The sequence below is a fragment of the Scyliorhinus torazame genome, chromosome 21 (genome assembly GCF_047496885.1).
Source record: "Scyliorhinus torazame isolate Kashiwa2021f chromosome 21, sScyTor2.1, whole genome shotgun sequence".
NCBI lineage: Eukaryota > Metazoa > Chordata > Chondrichthyes > Carcharhiniformes > Scyliorhinidae > Scyliorhinus > Scyliorhinus torazame.
The window spans coordinates 78,524,183-78,544,474 of NC_092727.1; the positions used below are offsets into that span (position 1 = coordinate 78,524,183).

Consider the following 20,292-nt stretch of genomic DNA (forward strand, 5'->3'; position numbering starts at 1 on the left):
TGCTTGATGAGCTGCCTGCCACTCAAAGGCAGTAGATTATTTTACCAGGTGTCTGAGGGCCGTGGTGTGTGAGGCCAGGTTTGGGATAAACTTGCCCAAGAAGTTTACCATGCCGAAAAAGCGCAACATCGCCTTCTTGTCTTCAGGGGTCTTCATGGCTTTGATGGCCTTGACTTTGTCTGCGTCCGGGCGCACACCCTGTTGAGATATCTGGTCACCTAAGAACTTAAGTGTCGACATGCCAAAGCAACACTTTGTCCTGTTCAGCTTGAGGCCATTGGCATGGACACGGCGGAATACCTGCTGGAGACAAGAGATGTGCTCTTCGGGGGTCGTGGACCATATGATAACGTCGTCCACATACACACGAACCGCTTCAATGCCCTCCATCATCTGCTCCATGATTCTATGGAAGATCTCCGAGGCCGAGACAATGCCAAACGGCATACGATTGCAGCAGTACCTGCCAAACGGTGTGTTGAAGGTGCAGAGCCTTCTGCTGGATTTGCCAGAATCCCTGTGACGCATCTAGCTTTGTGAGAAAACGGGCATGTGCCATCTCACTTGTGAGTTCCTCCCGCTTCGGGATGGCGTAGCGTTCCCGCATTATATTCTGGTTGAGATCCTTGGGATCAATACAGATACACAGCTCCCCCGAAGGCTTTTTCACACATACCATCGGGCTGACCCAGTCAGTCGGTTCTGTAACTTTAGAGATGATGCCCTGGTCCTGATGAGCCTTGAGCTGTGCCTTCAGGCGCTCCTTCAGTGGAGCCGGGACCCGGCGTGGTGCGTGGACCACAGGCGTGGCATCAGGCCGTAACAGGATTTTGTACCGATATGGCAGACTGCCCATCCCGTCGAACACATCCGGATACTGAGCTAGGATGTCGTCAATGCTGGCTTGAAGATCCCCATTGGGGGAAGGTCATTGTGTTGACCCGCTGCACAAGGTGTAGCTGCTTGCATGCCTGTGCGCCGAGCAGGGAGGCCCTGTCTGGCTTGACGATCTCAAACCGTAGCCTTGCGTGATTGCTCTTGTTGGAGACGAGCAGATGGCTGGATCCCAGTGCTGTGATGGCATTGCCATTATAGTCCAGGAGCTGGCAGGCTGCTGGAAGGAGCTTGGGTGGCTTCTTAATGCGGTTGAAATCCGCCTGTGAAAGGAGATTGGCAGACGCACCTGTGTCCAGCTTGAACTGGATTGAGCATTGACTTACTTGCAGCACTGCACGCCATTCGTCCGCAGAATCCACCGTGAGGATGGGCAGGCGTCGTGATGATTTCAGTGAGGTATTTTCACGTGTGGTAATGATGCCCACATGGTAGGGGGACTCCATGCAGTCGTCCTCTGGATCCGTTGTACTGCCAGGATCGGAATCCTGTAAACCTTGCTGTACACTCCTAACGTGTCTGCGTTGGAATTGGGAGCGCTGGCACTTGACTGGTGGTGCAGACCTGCACACGGCTGCATAGTGTCCAGGCTTCCCGCAATTTAAACATTGGCTGCCTCTTGCAGGGCAGTGGTCTCTTTAAGTAGGCGGTGCCGCAGTTCGGGCACGTCATGACGTCATTGCTAATAATAAAACGTCAACCTAATAATAAAACCCATTGGTCTGAGGTAAGTACCATATTTTATTATATTATTATTATTTTTTATAAAAATTTAATTTAGTTGTTAGCCAGATCTTGGTAGAAAGTTAGAGGAATGGCAGGGAAGGGAGTGCAATGTTCCTCCTGCAGGATGTTTGAGGTGAGGGATGCAGTTAGTGTCCCTGCTGATTTTACCTGCAGGAAGTGCTGCCATCTCCAGCTCCTCCAAGACCGAGTTAGGGAACTGGAGCTGGAGTTGGAAGAACTTCGGATCATTCGGGAGGCAGAAGGGGTCATAGATAGCAGCTTCAGGGAATTAGTTACACCAAAGATTGGAGATAGGTGGGTAACTGTAAGAGGGACTGGGAAAAAACAGTCAGTGCAGGGATCCCCTGAGGTCGTTCCCCTGAGAAACAAGTATACCGCTTTGGATACTTGTTGGGGGGACGACTTACCAGGGGTAAGCCATGGGGTACGGGCCTCTGGCACGGAGTCTGTCCCTGTTGCTCAGAAGGGAAGGGGGGAGAGGAGCAGAGCATTAGTAATTGGGGACTCTATAGTCAGGGGCACAGATAGGAGATTTTGTGGGAGCGTGAGAGACTCACGTTTGGTATGTTGCCTCCCAGGTGCAAGGGTACGTGATGTCTCGGATCGTGTTTTCCGGGTCCTTAGGGGGGAGGGGGAGCAGCCCCAAGTCGTGGTCTACATTGGCACCAACGACATAGGTAGGAAAGGGGACAAGGATGTCAGGCAGGCTTTCAGGGAGCTAGGATGGAAGCTCAGAACTAGAACAAACAGAGTTGTTATCTCTGGGTTGTTGCCCGTGCCACTGCGCTGTTTTGTTCTATTACGCTCCGTGCGTTGTCGCACATGCGCAGTGCGGTCGGCAGACATTCGCACCTGCGCAGAGTGGTAATCGGCCGCTTCATCGTCCCAGTCGCATCGTGCATGCGTGGGGCTCCGGGAAGAGCGCGCGAAATGGCCGCTTTCATCAATGCTGAGGCGCTGCATACCGGGCAATGGCCTGCACACTCTCTGCCTCGTGGGAGGCAAGTTTCTCCTTTTCAGCCGATTTATATTGGGAATACCGATTTGTGGCGTGCTCATGCACTGTACATGTTTCAAATGCGACTGGCAGGGTCATTTACTTGATTTTTAAAAGCTGCTCTCTCAGAGGATCAGAGTAAACTCCAAAAACGATCTGGTCCCTGATCATGGAGTCAGCAATATAGACGTTGCAGGACAGTGCTAGTAGACGGAGATTAGTTAGGAAGGAGTGGAAAGATTCATCTTTACCTTGGAGGCGTTGTTTGAACATATAGTGCTCGAAGATTTCATTGGTGTCCACTTCACAATGACTATCAAACTTGTCCAGGACGGTCTAAAACTTTGTTTTGTCCTGGCCTTCGGTGCAGTTCAGCGAGTTGAAAAGTTGGATGGCTTGATCCCCCGCACTTGAGAGGAGAAGCGCGATCTTCCTTGTATCAGACCCACCCTCGAGGTCTGAGGCTTCGATGTACAGCAGAAACCTTTGCTTGAAAGTCCGCCATTTGGCACTCAGATTGCCGGAGGTCCGCAACTGTTGAGGTGTCTGAATCTTCTCCCTGGTGCCGGGATACATTAGCTGGTCGTCACGGAACAGATTGAGGTAAATCACCTAGGGATTGCAGTCTCCTGGTATCATGTCATGTTAAGCACAGTAAGATAAAATGGGCTGAAACAGGATGCAGCTTTAACATAGAACATAGAAAATACAACACAGAACAGGCCCTTCGGCCCACGATGTTGTGCCGAACCTTTTTCCTAGATTAATCATAGATTATCATTGAATTTACAGTGCAGAAGGAGGCCATTCGGCCCCCTGAGTCTGCACCAGGTCTTAGAAAGAGCACCCTACCCAAACTCAACACCTCCACCCAACACCAAGGGCAATTTGGACATTAAGGGCAATTTATCATTGGCCAATTCACCTAACCCGCACATCTTTGGACTGTGGGAGGAAACCGGAGCACCCGGAGGAAACCCACGCAGACACGGGGAGGACGTGCAGACTCCGCACAGACAATGACCCAAGCCGGAATCGAACCTGGGACCATGGATCTGTGAAGCAATTGTGCTATCCACAATGCTACCGTGCTGCCCTTAAGAACAAATAAATCTACACTATATCATTTTCCCGTAATCCATGTACCTATCCAACAGCTGCTTGAAGGTCACTAATGTTTCCGACTCAACTACTTCCACAGGCAGTGCATTCCATGCCCCCACTACTCTCTGGGTAAAGAACCTACCTCTGATATCCCTCCTATATCTTCCACCTTTCACCTTAAATTTATGTCCCCTTGTAATGGTGTGTTCCACCTGGGGAAAAAGTCTCTGACTGTCTACTCTATCTATTCCCCTGATCATCTTATAAACCTCTATCAAGTCGCCCCTCATCCTTCTCCGCTCTAATGAGAAAAGGCCTAGCACCCTCAACCTTTCCTCGTAAGACCTACTCTCCATTCCAGGCAACATCCTGGTAAATCTTCTTTGCACCTTTTCCAGAGCTTCCACATCCTTCCTAAAATGAGGCGACCAGAACTGTACACAGTACTCCAAATGTGGCCTTACCAAAGTTTTGTACAGCTGCATCATCACCTCACGGCTCTTAAATTCAATCCCTCTGTTAATGAACGCGAGCACACCATAGGCCTTCTTCACAGCTCTATCCACTTGAGTGGCAACTTTCAAAGATGTATGAACATAAACCCCAAGGTCTCTCTGCTCCTCCACAACGCCAAGAACTCTACCGTTAACCCTGTATTCCGCATTCATATTTGTCCTTCCAAAATGGACAACCTCACACTTTTCAGGGTTAAACTCCATCTGCCACTTCTCAGCCCAGCTCTGCATCCTATCTATGTCTCTTTGCAGCCGACAACAGCCCTCCTTACTATCCACAACTCCACCAATCTTCGTATCGTCTGCAAATTTACTGACCCACCCTTCAACTCCCTCATCCAAGTCATTAATGAAAATCACAAACAGCAGAGGACCCAGAACTGATCCCTGCGGTACACCACTGGTAACTGGGATCCAGGCTGAATATTTGCCATCCACCACCACTCTCTGACTTCTATCGGTTAGCCAGTTCGTTATCCAACTGGCCAAATTTCCCACTATCCCATGCCTCCTTACTTTGTGCAGAAGCCTACCATGGGGAACTTTATCAAATGCCTTACTAAAATCCATGTACACTACATCCACTGCTTTACCTTCATCCACATGCTTGGTCACCTCCTCAAAGAATTCAATAAGATTTGTAAGGCAAGACCTACCCCTCACAAATCCGTGCTGACTATCCCTAATCAAGCAGTGTCTTTCCAGATGCTCAGAAATCCTATCCTTCAGTACCCTTTCCATTACTTTGCCTACCACCGAAGTAAGACTAACTGGCCTGTAATTCCCAGGGTTATCCCTAGTTCCTTTTTTGAACAGGGGCACGACATTCGCCACTCTCCAATCCCCTGGTACCAGCCCTGTTGACAGTGAGGACGAAAAGATAATTGCCAACGGCTCTGCAATTTCATCTCTTGCTTCCCATAGAATCCTTGGCTATATCCCGTCAGGCCCGGGGGGCTTGTCTATCCTCAAGTTTTTCAAAATGTCCAACACATCTTCCTTCCTAACAAGTATTTCCTCGAGCTTACCAATCTGTTTCACACTGTCCTCTCCAACAATATCGCCCCTCTCATTTGTAAATACAGAAGAAAAGTACTCATTCAAGACCTCTCCTATCTCTTCAGACTCAATACACAATCTCCCGCTACTGTCCTTGATCGGACCTACCCTCGCTCTAGTCATTCTCATATTTCTCACATTTCTTTACCTGAGAGATACTCCACACCTTGAAGTTAGTTCAATATGTTTTATTGAACCTGTCACACAGTTAGCTCAATCCTCTGTGAGTTTGACTCTCTGCTAACCTAGTGTGATTAATCTGTCTGACTGAACCAGACTAGCTCTTAGCCACGTGCTGTAGGAGTTATATGATATGTACACCCTGATTCACACTGTAGATGTCACCAGTGGAAAGAGGCGGAGTGTGAGTGCCTCGTGCCTTTTATAGTGGGAACCACCCCCAAGTGTTCTGCCTACTGATTGGTTATGTCCTGTTCTCTGTATTAATTAGCTGCCTGTTTGTATCTCATTATGTGCATGTCTGCATATCATGACACCCATCACCTGCTATGGTGGCGTAGTGATCAGCACTGCTGCATCATAGCGCTAGCAACCCATGTTCGATTCCAGCTTTCAGTGATTGTCAGTGTGGAATTTGCACTTTCTCCCCATGTGTGCGTGGGTTTCCTCCGGGTGCTCCGGTTTCCTCCCACTGTCCAAAGATGTGCAGGTTAGGTGGATTGGCCATGATCAATGCATGGGGTTACAGGGATAAGGTGGGCAGATAGGCCTAGGCAGAATGCTCTTTCAAAGGGTCGGTGTATACTCAATGGGCCGAATGGCCTCCTTCCACACGTTAGGGATTCTATGGCGATATGGGTTCTGAACCTTGGCACCAGTTCTTGGGCTTCATTTCTCTAAACGGATTACTCTGCATTGTTCCCTCCACCCCTCCCTCGCCATCATCCCTACCTTTGCGGATCTTACAGATCCAGTCCAGTTGATTCTCACAGCGTACTGCTCGCCACAGTGAGGAGGCAATGTCTGTGACCGCACAGCGCCGGATGTCATCATCTTCGTAAATATCCCGACCAAAGTTGTTGTAGGTATACTGCGTGAGAATACAACATGTGACTTAAAACACCATCAGGTGATGACATGATGTTATTAGACAAAATATGACACTGATCCACATACAGATTTCTTAGAACAGCAAAAAGGTATTTTTTTTGTGTTGAAGGAGGTGATAGAGTGAAGCAGAGGAGGTGAGAGAGGGAATTCCTAAGCTTGGAGTTTAGACAGCTGAAGGCACAGCCACCAGTGACTGGAAGTGGGAGATGTGTAAGAAAGATGCAATGGGATTTTGTCCTTTTGGAACTATATACCCTTTACTACAATGGAAGGGAACTCCATCTTTAACCCACAGGGGAAGCAGCCGTATCATTGTTAATTGGGTCATATCCGGTTGGTATCAGTAAGTGTGTTTTTGGTACTCATCTATGGGATGTGGGCATTATTGGCTCGGCCAGCATTTATTGCCCATCCCCAATTGCCCTTGAGAAGGAGGTAGTGAGCTGCCTTCTTGTACCGCTGCAGTTCATGAGGCATGGGTACACCCACAGTGTTGTTCGGGAGGGATGCAACAGGGGTCACACACACGCATGCATGTGCACACATGCATTCACATTCTGTTTAAGTGTTTATGATACTCATAAAATGACACATAGAATCATAGAATTTACAGTGCAGAAGGAGGCCATTCGGCCCATCGAGTCTGCACCGGCTCTTGGAAAGAGCGCCCTACTTAACCCCACACCTCCACCCTATCCCCATAACCCTGCAACCCCATCTAGCCCAAGGGCAATTTAACATGGCCAATCCACCTAATCTGCACATCTTTGGACTGTGGGAGGAAACCGGAGCACCCAGAGGAAACACACGCAGACACGGGGAGAACGTGCAGATTCCACACAGACAGTGAACCAAGCGAGAATCGAACCTGGGACCCTGGCGCTGTGAAGCCATAGTGCTAATCACTATGCTACCGTGCTGCTCCAATCGATGAGGATGGGATTCAAACACGCGCGTGCAGTGCACAATGGATTAGCAGTCCATCGCCTTAACCACTCGGCCACCTCGTCCCACAACAATACAGCACAGAACGTGGTAAATTGGTTCATTGTGTATGTGCTGACTCTTCAATAGAACTATCCATTTAGTACCATTGCACTTCCTTTTAATAGAACTATCCAGTTAGTCCTACTGCCCTTCCCTTCATAAAACTATCCAATTAGTCCCACTCCCCTTCCCTTTCACAGAAGTATACAATTAGTCCCATTGCCCTTCCCTTTAATAGAACTATCCAATTAGTTCCACTCTCCTTCCCTTTCACAGACGTATACAATTAGTCCCACTCCCCTTCCCTTTAATAGAACTATCCTATTTGTCCCACTCCCCTTCCCTTTAATAGAACTATCCAATTTCTCCCACTGCCCTTCCTTTAACAGAACTATTCAATTCGTCCCACCGGCCTTCCCTTTAACAGAACTACCCAATTCATCCCACTGCCCTTCCCTTTAATAGAACTACCCAATAGGACCCACTGTCCTTCCCTTTAATAAAACTAACCAATTTGTCCCACTGCCCTTCCCTTTAATAGAACTATCCAATTAGTCCCACCGGCCTTCCCTTTAATAGAATTATCCAATTAATTCTATATTAATCATGCACTGAGTGCTGAATTTGGTGCATTTGAGTGCTATAGTGCGAGTTTGGTGACTGAGGGAGTTAGGTGAGGAGGGAGTAAGGTGCTCCTTTCATTTCATTTCCTACATTTCCTCAAAGAGCGAGAAGGGAGCCAGTTTACAGAGAGTGCAGCTGACTGGGAGCAGAGTAGGAGGGCGGAGGTCCAGTTGGTCCACAGGGCAGCTATATTCTATAAGGTAAGAGGGGATGGAGGCTACGCCAGTTGCATGCTCCTCCTGTAGGATGTGGGTAGTGAGGGATACCACTAGTGTCTCCGCTGACTATATCTGCGGGAAGTGCACCCAACTCCAGCTCATCAGAGACCGTGTTAGGGAGCTGGAGCTGGAGCTGGATGAACCTCGGATCATCCGGGAGGCAGAGGGGGTGATAGAGAAGAGTTACAGGGAGGTAACAACACCCAGGGTGCAGGACAAGAGTAGCTGGGTTACAGTCAGGGGAAAGAAAACAAACGGGCAGACAGTGCAGGGATCCCTCGTGGCCGTTCCCCTTCAAAACAAGTATACCATTTTGGATGCAGTTGGGGGGGATGACCTACCGGGGGAAGGCCCTAGCAGCCAGTTCTCTGGCACTGAGTCTGGCTCTGGGGCTCAGAAGGGAAGGGGGAGAATAGAAAAGCAATAGTAATAGGAGATTCAATGGTTTGGGGAATAGATAGGAGATTCTGTGGTCGCGAGCGAGACTCCCAGAAGGTATGTTGCCTCCCGGGTGCCAGGGCCAGGGATGTCTCGGATCATGTCTTCAGGATCCTTAAGGGGGAGGGGGAGCAGCCAGAAGTCGTGGTGCACATTGGTACCAACGACGTAGGTAGGAAAAGGGGTGTGGAAGTAATAAATGAGTTTAGGGAGTTAGGCTGGAAGTTAAAAGCCAGGACAGGCAGAGTTGTCATCTCTGGTTTGTTGCCGGTGCCACTTGATAGCGAGGCTAGGAATAGGGAGACAGTGCAGTTGAACACGTGGCTGCAGGAATGGTGTAGGAGGGAGGGTTTTAGGTATTTGGATAATTGGAGCGCATTCTGGGGAAGGTGGGACCTGTACAAGCAGGATGGGTTGCATCTGAACCAGAGGGGCACCAATATCCTGGGAGGGAGGTTTTCTAGTACTCTTCGGGAGAGTTTAAACTAATTTGGCAGGGGAATGGGAACTGGATTTGTAGTCCAGCAACTAAGGTAGCCGATATTCAGGATGCCAAAGTGTGTAGTGAGGCAGTGGGGAAGGGAACACTGACAAAGGAGAGTACTTGCAGGCACGGAGATGGGCTGAAGTGTGTATACTTCAACGCAAGAAGCATCAGGAATAAGGTGGGTGAACTTAAGGCATGGATTGGTACTTGGGACTACGATGTGGTGGCCATCACGGAAACTTGGATTGAAGAGGGGCAGAAATGGTTGTTGGAGGTCCCTGGTTATAGATGTTTCAATAAGATTAAGGAGGGTGGTAAAAGAGCTGGGGGTTGGGATTGTTAATTAGAGACAGTATAACAGCTGCAGAAAGGCAGTTCGAGGAGTATCACCCTAATGAGGTAGTATGGGTTGAAGTCAGAAATAGGAAAGGAGCAGTCACCTTGTTGGGAGTTTTCTATAGGCCCCCCAATAGTAGCAGAGATGTGGAGGAACAGATTGGGAAACAGATTTTGGAAAGGTACAGAAGTCACAGGGTAGTAGTCATGGGTGACTTTAACTTCCCAAACATTGAGTGGAAACTCTTTAGATCAAATAGTTTGGATGGGGTGGTGTTTGTGCAGTGTGTCCAGGAAGCTTTTCTGACACAGTATGTAGATTGCCCGACCAGAGGGGAGGCCATATTGGATTTGGTACTTGGTAATGAACCAGGGCAAGTGATAGATTTGTTAGTGGAGATAGTGTCCACAATTCTGTGACTTTCACTTTAGTAATGGAGAGGGATAGGTGCGTGCAACAGGGCAAGGTTTACAATTGGGAGAAGGGTAAATACGATGTTGTCAGACAAGAATTGAAGTGCATAAGTTGGGAACATAGGCTGTCAGGGAAGGACACAAGTGAAATGTGGAACTTGTTCAAGGGACAGGTACTACGTGTCCTTGATATGTATGTCCCTGTCAGGCAGGGAAGAGATGGCCGAGTGAGGGAACCATGGTTGACAAGAGAGGTTGAATGCCGGTGCCACGTGATTGAATGGTGGAGTGGACTTGATGGGCCGAATGGCCTTACTTCCGCTCCTATGTCTTATGGTCTTATGGAATGTCTTGTTAAGAGGAAGAAGGAGACTAATGTAAGGCTAAGGAAACAAGGTTCAGACAGGGCGCTGGAGGTATAAAAGATAGCCAGGAGGGAACTGAAGAAAGGGATTAGGAGAGCTAAGAGAGGGCATGAACAATCCTTGGCGGGTAGGATCAAGGAAAACCCCAAGGCCTTTTACACATATGTGGGAAATATGAGAATGACTAGAGCGAGGGTAGGTCCGATCAAGGACAGTAGCGGGAGATTGTGTATTGAGTCTGAAGAGATAGGAGAGGTCTTGAACGAGTACTTTTCTTCAGTATTTACAAATGAGAGGTCCATATTGTTGGAGAGGACAGTGTGAAACAGACTGGTAAGCTCGAGGAAATACCTGTGAGGAAGGAAGATGTGTTGGGCATTTTGAAAAACTTGAGGATAGTCAAGTCCCCCGGGCCTGACGGGATATATCCAAGGATTCTATGGGAAGCAAGAGATGAAATTGCAGAGCTGTTGGCAATGATCTTTTCGTCCTCACTGTCAACAGGGGTGGTACCAGGGGATTGGAGAGTGGCGAATGTTGTGCCCCTGTTCAAAAAAGGGACTAGGGATAACGCTGGGAATTACAGGCCAGTTAGTCTTACTTCAGTGGTAGGCAAAGTAATGGAAAGGGTACTGAGGGATAGGATTTCTGAGCATCTGGAAAGACACTACTTGATTAGGGATAGTCAGCACGGATTTGTGAGGGGTAGGTCTTGCCTTACAAGTCTTATTGAATTCTTTGAGGAGGTGACCAAGCATGTGGATGAAGGTAAAGCAGTGGATGTAGTGTACATGGATTTTAGTAAGGCATTTGATAAGGTTCCCCATGGTAGGCTTATACAGAAAGTAAGGAGGCATGGGATAGTGGGAAATTTGGACAGTTGGATAACGAACTGGCTAACCAATAAGAGTCAGAGAGTGGTGGTGGATGGCAAATATTCAGCCTGGATCCCAGTTACCAGTGGCGTACCATAGGGATCAGTTCTGGGTCCTCTGCTGTTTGTGATTTTCATTAATGACTTGGATGAGGGAGTTGAAGGGTGGGTCAGTAAATTTGCAGACGATACGAAGATTGGTGGAGTTGTGGATAGTGAGGAGGGCTGTTGTCGGCTGCAAAGAGACATAGATAGGATGCAGAGCTGGGCTGAGAAGTGGCAGATGGAGTTTAACCCTGAAAAGTGTGAGGTTGTCCATTTTGGAAGGACAAATATGAATGCGGAATACAGGGTTAACGGTAAGATTCTTGGCAATGTGGAGGAGCAAAGAGATCTTGGGGTCTATATTCATACATCTTTGAAAGTCACCACTCAAGTGGATAGAGCTGTGAAGAAGGCCTATGGTGTGCTAGCATTCATTAACAGAGGGATTGACTTAATTTGACGTGGCTGGTGGAGCAGATGGAGGTGGACTTCAAACGATGGGATGTGTTGCCACTCTCGCTAGGAAGGCACTGGAACACAAAAAGAAACCTCGGGAGGACCATCATTTTAATCGACTGTACCCTGCCGGTACAGTCAATTAAAATGATGGTCCTCCCGAGGTTTCTTTTTGTATTCCAGTGCCTTCCTATTATGATTACCAAGGCCCTTTTTAAGCGGGTAGGTAGGAGCATCATGGGCTTTGTGTGGGCAAACAAGACCCCGAGGGTAAGGAGGGGGTTTCTGGAGCGTAGTAGGGACAGAGGAGGGCTGGCGTTGCCGAATCTGGGTGGCTACTATTGGGCAGCCAACGTGGCGATGATCCGTAAGTGGGTGATGGAGGGAGAGGGGGCGGCAAGGAAGAGGCTGAAGATGGCGTCCTGCAAAGGAACGAGCCTGAGGGCACTGGTGATGGCACCGTTGCCGACAAGGTACACCACAAGTCCGGTGGTGGCGGCAACGCTAAAGATCTGGGGGCAGTGGAGATGACACAAGGGTGCGATGAGAGCCTTGGTGTGGTCCCCGATCAGAGATAACCATCGGTTTGTCCCAGGAAGGATGGACGGGGGGTTTCAGAGCAGGCAGGCATCGGGCAGGGATCAGAAAGATGGGGGACCTGTTTATAGATGGGACGTTTGCGAGCCTAGGGGCGCTGGAGGAGAAGTTTGGGCTACCCCCGGGAAACGCTTTCAGGTACATGCAAGTGAGGGCGTTTGTGAGGCGGCAGGTGAGGGAATTCCCGTTGCTCCCAGCACAGGGGATTCAGGACAGTGTGATTTCGGGTGTATGGGTTGGAGAAGGCAGGGTTTCGGCGATATATCAGGAGATGAAAGATGAGGAGGAGGCTTTGGTAGAGGAGCTGAAGGCCAAATGGGAGGAGGAGTTGGGGGAGGAGATTGAAGAGGGTCTGTGGGCTGATGCCCTGAGTAGGGTTAATTCCTCTTCCTCGTGTGCCAGGCTTAGCCTGATACAGTTTAAGGTTATTCACAGAGCGCATAAGACGGGCGAGGCTGAGTAGGTTCTTTGGGGTGGAGGACAGATGTGGGAGGTGCTCAGGAAGCCCGGCGAATCACGCCCGTATGTTCTGGTCGTGCCCGGCACTGGATGGGTTCTGGAGGGGTTTCACGAGGACTATGTCTAAGGTGGTGAAAGTCCAGGTCAAGCCAAGTTGGGGGCTGGCACTATTTGGGGTGGCGGATGAGCAGGGAGTGCAGGAGGCGAAAAAGGCCGGCATTCTGGCCTTTGCGTCCCTAGTAGCCCGGTGGAGGATCTTGCTACTATGGAAAGACACGAAGCCCCCAGTGTGGAAGCCTGGATAAATGACATGGCAGGGTTCATCAAGCTGGAGAGGATAAAGTTTGCCTTGAGAGGGTCTGCGCAGGGCTTCTTCAGGCGGTGGCAACCGTTCCTAGACTATCTCGCAGTACGTTCGAAGGAGGTCGGTCAGCAGCAGCAGCAACCCAGGGAGGAGGGGGGGGGGAGGTGTATATGGGTGGGCGGGGAAGAGGGTTTTCCTAGGGGCACTTGAAAAAGGAAAAACATAAATATATGGGAGAGTTAATATGTGCAGGAGGAACCCACTGTACAAGTTCTGTATTATATTGGATTGATATGGTTATGTTTTGTTCTGTTCCTTCTCTTTTTCTTTTCTGTTACGGGGGGGGGGGTTAAATTGGTTGAAAATTTTTGGAGGAAAAACTTTGAATGAACATTTTTTTTTAAAAATAGAGGGATTGAATTTAAGAGCCGTGAGGTGATGATGCAGCTGTACAAAACCTTGGTAAGGCCACATTTGGAGTACTGTGTACAGTTCTGGTCGCCTCATTTTAGGAAGGATGTGGAAGCTTTGGAAAAGGTGCAAAGGAGATTTACCAGGATGTTGCCTGGAATGGAGAATAGATCTTATGAGGAAAGGTTGAGGGTGCTAGGCCTTTTCTCATTAGAACGGAGAAAGATGAGGGGCGACTTGATGGAGGTTTATAAAATGATCAGGGGAATAGATAGAGTAGACAGTCAGAGACTTTTTCCTCGGGTGGAACAAACCATTAAAAGTGGACATAAATTTAAGGTGAATGGTGGAAGATATAGGGGGATGTCAGAGGTAGGTTCTTTACCCAGAGAGTAGTGGGGGCATGGAATGCACTGCCTGTGGAAGTAGTTGAGTCGGAAACATTAGGGACCTTCAAGCACCTATTGGATAGGTACATGGATCACGGTAGAATGATATAATGTAGATTAATTTGTTCTTAAGGGCAGCGCAGTAGCATTGTGGATAGCACAGTTGCTTCACAGCTCCAGGGTCCCAGGTTCGATTCCGGCTTGGGACACTGTCTGTGCAGTGTCTGCACATCCTCCCCGTGTGTGCGTGGGTTTCCTCCGGGTGCTCCGGTTTCCTCCCACAGTCCAAAGATGTTAGGTGGATTGGCCATGATAAATTGCCCTTAGTGTCCAAAATTGCCCTTAGTGTTGGGTGAGGTGGAGGTGTTGACCTTGGGTGGGGTGCTCTTTCCAAGAGCCGGTGCAGACTCGATGGGCTGAATGGCCTCCTTCTGCACTGTAAATTCTATGATAATCTATGATTAATCTAGGACAAAGGTTCAGGCACAACATCGTGGGCCGTAGGGCCTGTTCTGTGCTGTATTTTTCTATGTTCTATGTTCTATTTAATCCCACTGCCCTTCCCTTTAATAAAACTCTCCAATTAGACCCACTGCCCTTCTCTTTAATAGAACTATTCAATTAGTCCCAGTCCCCTTCCCTTTAATAGAACTACCCAATTAGTCCCACTGCCCTTCCCTTTAATAGAACTACCCAAATCATCCAACTGTCCTTCTCTTTAATAGAAGTATCCAATTCGTCCCACTGTCCACCCCTTTAATAAAACTATCCAATTAGTCCCTGATCCCTTCCCTTTCCTCTTAGCTCGAAATGTTTTCCATTCAATTATTTATGCAATTCTCTATGAATATTATGATTGAATTTGCTCCCATTTGGCTTCAGACTGCACATTCCACATCACAGAAACCCGGTGTGTAAAAATATTGTGTCTCTGGTTCTTTTGCCAATCACTTTCAATCTGTGTCCTCTGACGACTGACCCTTATACCAAAAGAAACACGGCGAGATTTTCTGTGCCGACCATGGTGTGTTTCGTGGCGCATGAGACAGGCTTGCCATTGGGCGGGATCTTCGGTTCCCGCCGTTGCCAAAGGGTTTCTCATTGCACAGACCCCCACCACCTGCGGCGGAGGGAGCTTTTCCTTATTTACTGGGTCAAAACTATGGGCCAGGATCCTAAGGCCTCTCCCACCTGGCAGGATATGGGGAGGGGGGAACCAGTGCGGCAAGGCCGTAAAATTCTGTCCATGGTTTTGAACATCTCAATCAAATCTCCTGTTAACCTTCTGCTCCAAGTAGAGCCACCTCAGCATCTTTTATCTTTCCACTAAACTCACCCTCATTCTCGGGCACAAACTCTAGCGAGCCTATCCAGTACCTTCTCCAAGGCCTCAACATCCTTCCTCCCAGACGTGTGGTGTTGGGAATTGAACACAATTCTCAGTTGAGGCTAACCAGTGATTTACAAAGATTTAGCATAACCTCCTTCCTTTTGTACTCCATGCCCCTATTTACAAAGTTTTCTCAACTTATCTTGCTACCATCAAAGACTTGTCTCCATGGAAAAATTCATATTGTGAAATTATGTCCCTCTCGCCCACAGTTCCTAATCTCCTCTGCCCTCTCGCACCCACAGTTCCTGACGTCCTCTGCACTCTCTCACCCACAGTTCCTGATCTCCTCTGCACCCTCTCACCCACAGTTCCTGACCTCCTCTCCACTCTCTCACCCACAGTTCCTGACCTCCTCTGCACCCTCTCACCCACAGTTCCTGGTCTCCTCTGCACTCTCTCACCCACAGTTCCTGATCGCCTCTGCACTCCCTCACCCACAGTTCCTGACCTCCTCTCCACTCTCTCACCGACAGTTCCTGACCTCCTCTGCACCCTCTCACCAACAGTTCCTGGTCTCCTCTGCACTCTCTCACCCACAGTTCTTGGTCTCCTCTGCACTCTCTCACCCACAGTTCCTGATCTCCTCTGCACCCTCTCACCCACAGTTCCTGACCTCCTCTGCACTCTCTCACCCACAGTACAGGACGTCCTCTGCACTCTCTCACCCACAGTTCCTGGCCTCCTCTGCACCCTCTCACCCACAGTTCCTGACCTCCTCTGCACTCTCTCACCCATAGTTCCTGACCTCATCTGCACCCTCTCACCCACATTTCCTGATCTCCTCTGCACCCTCTCACCCACAGTTCCTGACCTCCTCTGCACTCTCTCACCCACAGTTCCTGATCTCCTCTGCACTCTCTCACCCACAGTTCCTGGTCTCCTCTGCACCCTCTCACCCACAGTTCCTGGTCTCCTCTGCACCCTCTCGCCCACTGTTCCTGGTCTTCTTTCCACCCTCTCACCCACAGTTCCTGATCTCCTCTGCACTCTCTCACTCACAGTTCCTGATCTCCTCTGCACTCTCTCACCCACAGATCCTGACCTCCTCTGCACCCTCTCACCCACAGTTCGTGGTCTCCTCTGCACCCTCTCTCCCACAGTTCCTGGTCTCCTCTGCAGCCTCTCATTTACAGTTCCTGACCTCCTCTGCACCCTCTCACCCACAGTTCCTGACCTCCTCTGCACTCTCTCACCCACAGTTCCTGACCTCCTCTGCACTCTCACCCACAGTTCCTGGCCTCCTCTGCACTCTCACCCACAGTTCCTGACCTCATCTGCACTCTCTCACCCACAGTTCCTGATCTCCTCTGCACTCTCTCATGCACAGTTCCTGACCTCCTCTGCACTCTCACCCACAGTTCCTGACCTCATCTGCATCCTCTCACCCACAGTTCCTGACCTCCTCTGCACTCTCTCACCCACAGTTCCTCACCTCCTCTGCACTCTCTAACCCACAGTTCCTGACCTCCTCTGCACTCTCTCACCCACAGTTCCTGACCTCCTCTGCACCCTCTCACCCACAGTTCCTGACCTCCTCTCGACCCTCTCACCCACAGTTCCTGGTCTCCTCTGCACCCTCTCACCCACAGTTCCTGGTCTCCTCTGCACCCTCTCGCCCACTGTTCCTGGTCTTCTTTCCACCCTCTCACCCACAGTTCCTGACCTCCTCTGCACTCTCTCACCCACAGTTCCTGATCTCCTCTGCACTCTTTCACCCACAGATCCTGACCTCCTCTGCACCCTCTCACCCTTAGTTCGTGGTCTCCTCTGCACTCTCTCACCCACACGTCCAGATTTCCTCTGCACTCTCTCACCCACAGTTCCTCACCTCCTCTGCAATCTCTCACCCATAGTTCCTGACCTCGTCTGCACCCTCTCACCCACATTTCCTGATCTCCTCTGCACCCTCTCACCCACAGTTCCTGATCTCCTCTGCACTTAATCACCCACAGTTCCTGGTCTCCTCTGCACCCTCTCACCCACAGTTCCTGGTCTCCTCTGCACTCTCTCACCCACTGTTCCTGGTCTTCTTTCCACCCTCTCACCCACAGTTCCTGATCTCCTCTGCACTCTCTCACTCACAGTTCCTGATCTCGTCTGCACTCTCTCACCCACAGATCCTGACCTCCTCTGCACCCGCTCACCCACAGTTCGTGGTCTCCTCTGCACGCTCTCTCCCACAGTTCCTGGTCTCCTCTGCACTCTCTCACCACAGTTCCTGACCTCCTCTGCACCCTCTCACCCACAGTTCCTGACCTCCTCTTCACTCTCTCACCCACAGTTCCTGACCTCCTCTGCAACCTCTCACCCACAGTTCCTGACCTCCTCTGCACCCTCTCACCCACAGTTCCTGACCTCCTCTGCGCTCTCTCACCCACAGTTCCTGGACTCCTCTGCACCCTCCTACCCATAGTTCCTGACCTCCTCTGCACTCTCTCACCCACAGTTCCTGACCTCGTCTGCACTCTCTCACTCACAGTTCCTGATCTCATCTGCACCCTCTCACCCACAGTTGCTGACCTCCTCTGCACTCTCTCACCAACAGTTCCTGACCTTCTCTGCACCCTCTCGCCCACAGATCCTGACCTCCTCTGCACTCTCTCACTCACAGTTCCTGACCTCCTCTGCACCCTCTCACCCACAGTTCCTGACCTTCTCTGCACTCTCTCACCCACAGTTCCTGACCTCCTGTGCACTCTCACCCACAGTTCCTGACCTCCTCTGCACTCTCACCCACAGTTCCTGACCTCCTCTGCACTCTCTCATCCACAGTTCCTGACCTCCTCTGCACTCTCACCCACAGTTCCTGACCTCCTCTGCATCCTCTCATCCACAGTTCCTGACCTCCTCTGCACTCTCTCACCCATAGTTCCTGACCTCCTCTGCACCCTCTCACCCACAGTTCCTGATCGCCTCTGCACTCCCTCACCCACAGTTCCTGACCTCCTCTCCACTCTCTCACCGACAGTTCCTGACCTCCTCTGCACCCTCTCACCAACAGTTCCTGGTCTCCTCTGCACTCTCTCACCCACAGTTCTTGGTCTCCTCTGCACTCTCTCACCCACAGTTCCTGATCTCCTCTGCACCCTCTCACCCACAGTTCCTGACCTCCTCTGCACTCTCTCACCCACAGTACAGGACGTCCTCTGCACTCTCTCACCCACAGTTCCTGGCCTCCTCTGCACCCTCTCACCCACAGTTCCTGACCTCCTCTGCACTCTCTCACCCATAGTTCCTGACCTCATCTGCACCCTCTCACCCACATTTCCTGATCTCCTCTGCACCCTCTCACCCACAGTTCCTGACCTCCTCTGCACTCTCTCACCCACAGTTCCTGATCTCCTCTGCACTCTCTCACCCACAGTTCCTGGTCTCCTCTGCACCCTCTCACCCACAGTTCCTGGTCTCCTCTGCACCCTCTCGCCCACTGTTCCTGGTCTTCTTTCCACCCTCTCACCCACAGTTCCTGATCTCCTCTGCACTCTCTCACTCACAGTTCCTGATCTCCTCTGCACTCTCTCACCCACAGATCCTGACCTCCTCTGCACCCTCTCACCCACAGTTCGTGGTCTCCTCTGCACCCTCTCTCCCACAGTTCCTGGTCTCCTCTGCACCCTCTCATTTACAGTTCCTGACCTCCTCTGCACCCTCTCACCCACAGTTCCTGACCTCCTCTGCACTCTCTCACCCACAGTTCCTGACCTCCTCTGCACTCTCACCCACAGTTCCTGGCCTCCTCTGCACTCTCACCCACAGTTCCTGACCTCATCTGCACTCTCTCACCCACAGTTCCTGATCTCCTCTGCACTCTCTCATGCACAGTTCCTGACCTCCTCTGCACTCTCACCCACAGTTCCTGACCTCATCTGCATCCTCTCACCCACAGTTCCTGGCCTCCTCTGCACTCTCTCACCCACAGTTCCTCACCTCCTCTGCACTCTCTAACCCACAGTTCCTGACCTCCTCTGCACTCTCTCACCCACAGTTCCTCACCTCCTCTGCACCCTCTCACCCACAGTTCCTGACCTCCTCTCGACCCTCTCACCCACAGTTCCTGGTCTCCTCTGCACCCTCTCACCCACAGTTCCTGGTCTCCTCTGCACCCTCTCGCCCACTGTTCCTGGTCTTCTTTCCACTCTCTCACCCACAGTTCCTGACCTCCTCTGCACTCTCTCACCCACAGTTCCTGATCTCCTCTGCACTCTTTCACCCACAGATCCTGACCTCCTCTGCACCCTCTCACCCTTAGTTCGTGGTCTCCTCTGCACTCTCTCACCCACACGTCCAGATTTCCTCTGCACTCTCTCACCCACAGTTCCTCACCTCCTCTGCAATCTCTCACCCATAGTTCCTGACCTCGTCTGCACCCTCTCACCCACATTTCCTGATCTCCTCTGCACCCTCTCACCCACAGTTCCTGATCTCCTCTGCACTTAATCACCCACAGTTCCTGGTCTCCTCTGCACCCTCTCACCCACAGTTCCTGGTCTCCTCTGCACTCTCTCACCCACTGTTCCTGGTCTTCTTTCCACCCTCTCACCCACAGTTCCTGATCTCCTCTGCACTCTCTCACTCACAGTTCCTGATCTCGTCTGCACTCTCTCACCCACAGATCCTGACCTCCTCTGCACCCGCTCACCCACAGTTCGTGGTCTCCTCTGCACGCTCTCTCCCACAGTTCCTGGTCTCCTCTGCACTCTCTCACCACAGTTCCTGACCTCCTCTGCACCCTCTCACCCACAGTTCCTGACCTCCTCTTCACTCTCTCACCCACAGTTCCTGACCTCCTCTGCAACCTCTCACCCACAGTTCCTGACCTCCTCTGCACCCTCTCACCCACAGTTCTTGACCTCCTCTGCGCTCTCTCACCCACAGTTCCTGGACTCCTCTGCACCCTCCTACCCATAGTTCCTGACCTCCTCTGCACTCTCTCACCCACAGTTCCTGACCTCGTCTGCACTCTCTCACTCACAGTTCCTGATCTCATCTGCACCCTCTCACCCACAGTTGCTGACCTCCTCTGCACTCTCTCACCAACAGTTCCTGACCTTCTCTGCACCCTCTCGCCCACAGATCCTGACCTCCTCTGCACTCTCTCACTCACAGTT

The 20,292-nt window shown here is 50.7% G+C and overlaps 1 protein-coding gene and 1 non-coding gene across 4 annotated transcripts in view; both read right to left on the minus strand.

Annotated features, from left to right (window-relative positions):
• Positions 1–20,292, minus strand: part of mrc2 (mannose receptor, C-type 2) — a 603,955-nt gene that overhangs the window by 139,363 nt on the left and 444,300 nt on the right. For all 3 annotated transcript variants that reach the window (XM_072486972.1, XM_072486974.1, XM_072486973.1), the window contains one exon: positions 6,229–6,367. In XM_072486972.1, coding sequence (XP_072343073.1) covers positions 6,229–6,367 — 139 coding nt within the window. The remainder of the gene's footprint in view (positions 1–6,228; positions 6,368–20,292) is intronic.
• trnas-gcu (transfer RNA serine (anticodon GCU)) lies at positions 7,316–7,397 on the minus strand. Its single transcript has one exon. It is a non-coding gene; the product is annotated as a tRNA-Ser (tRNA).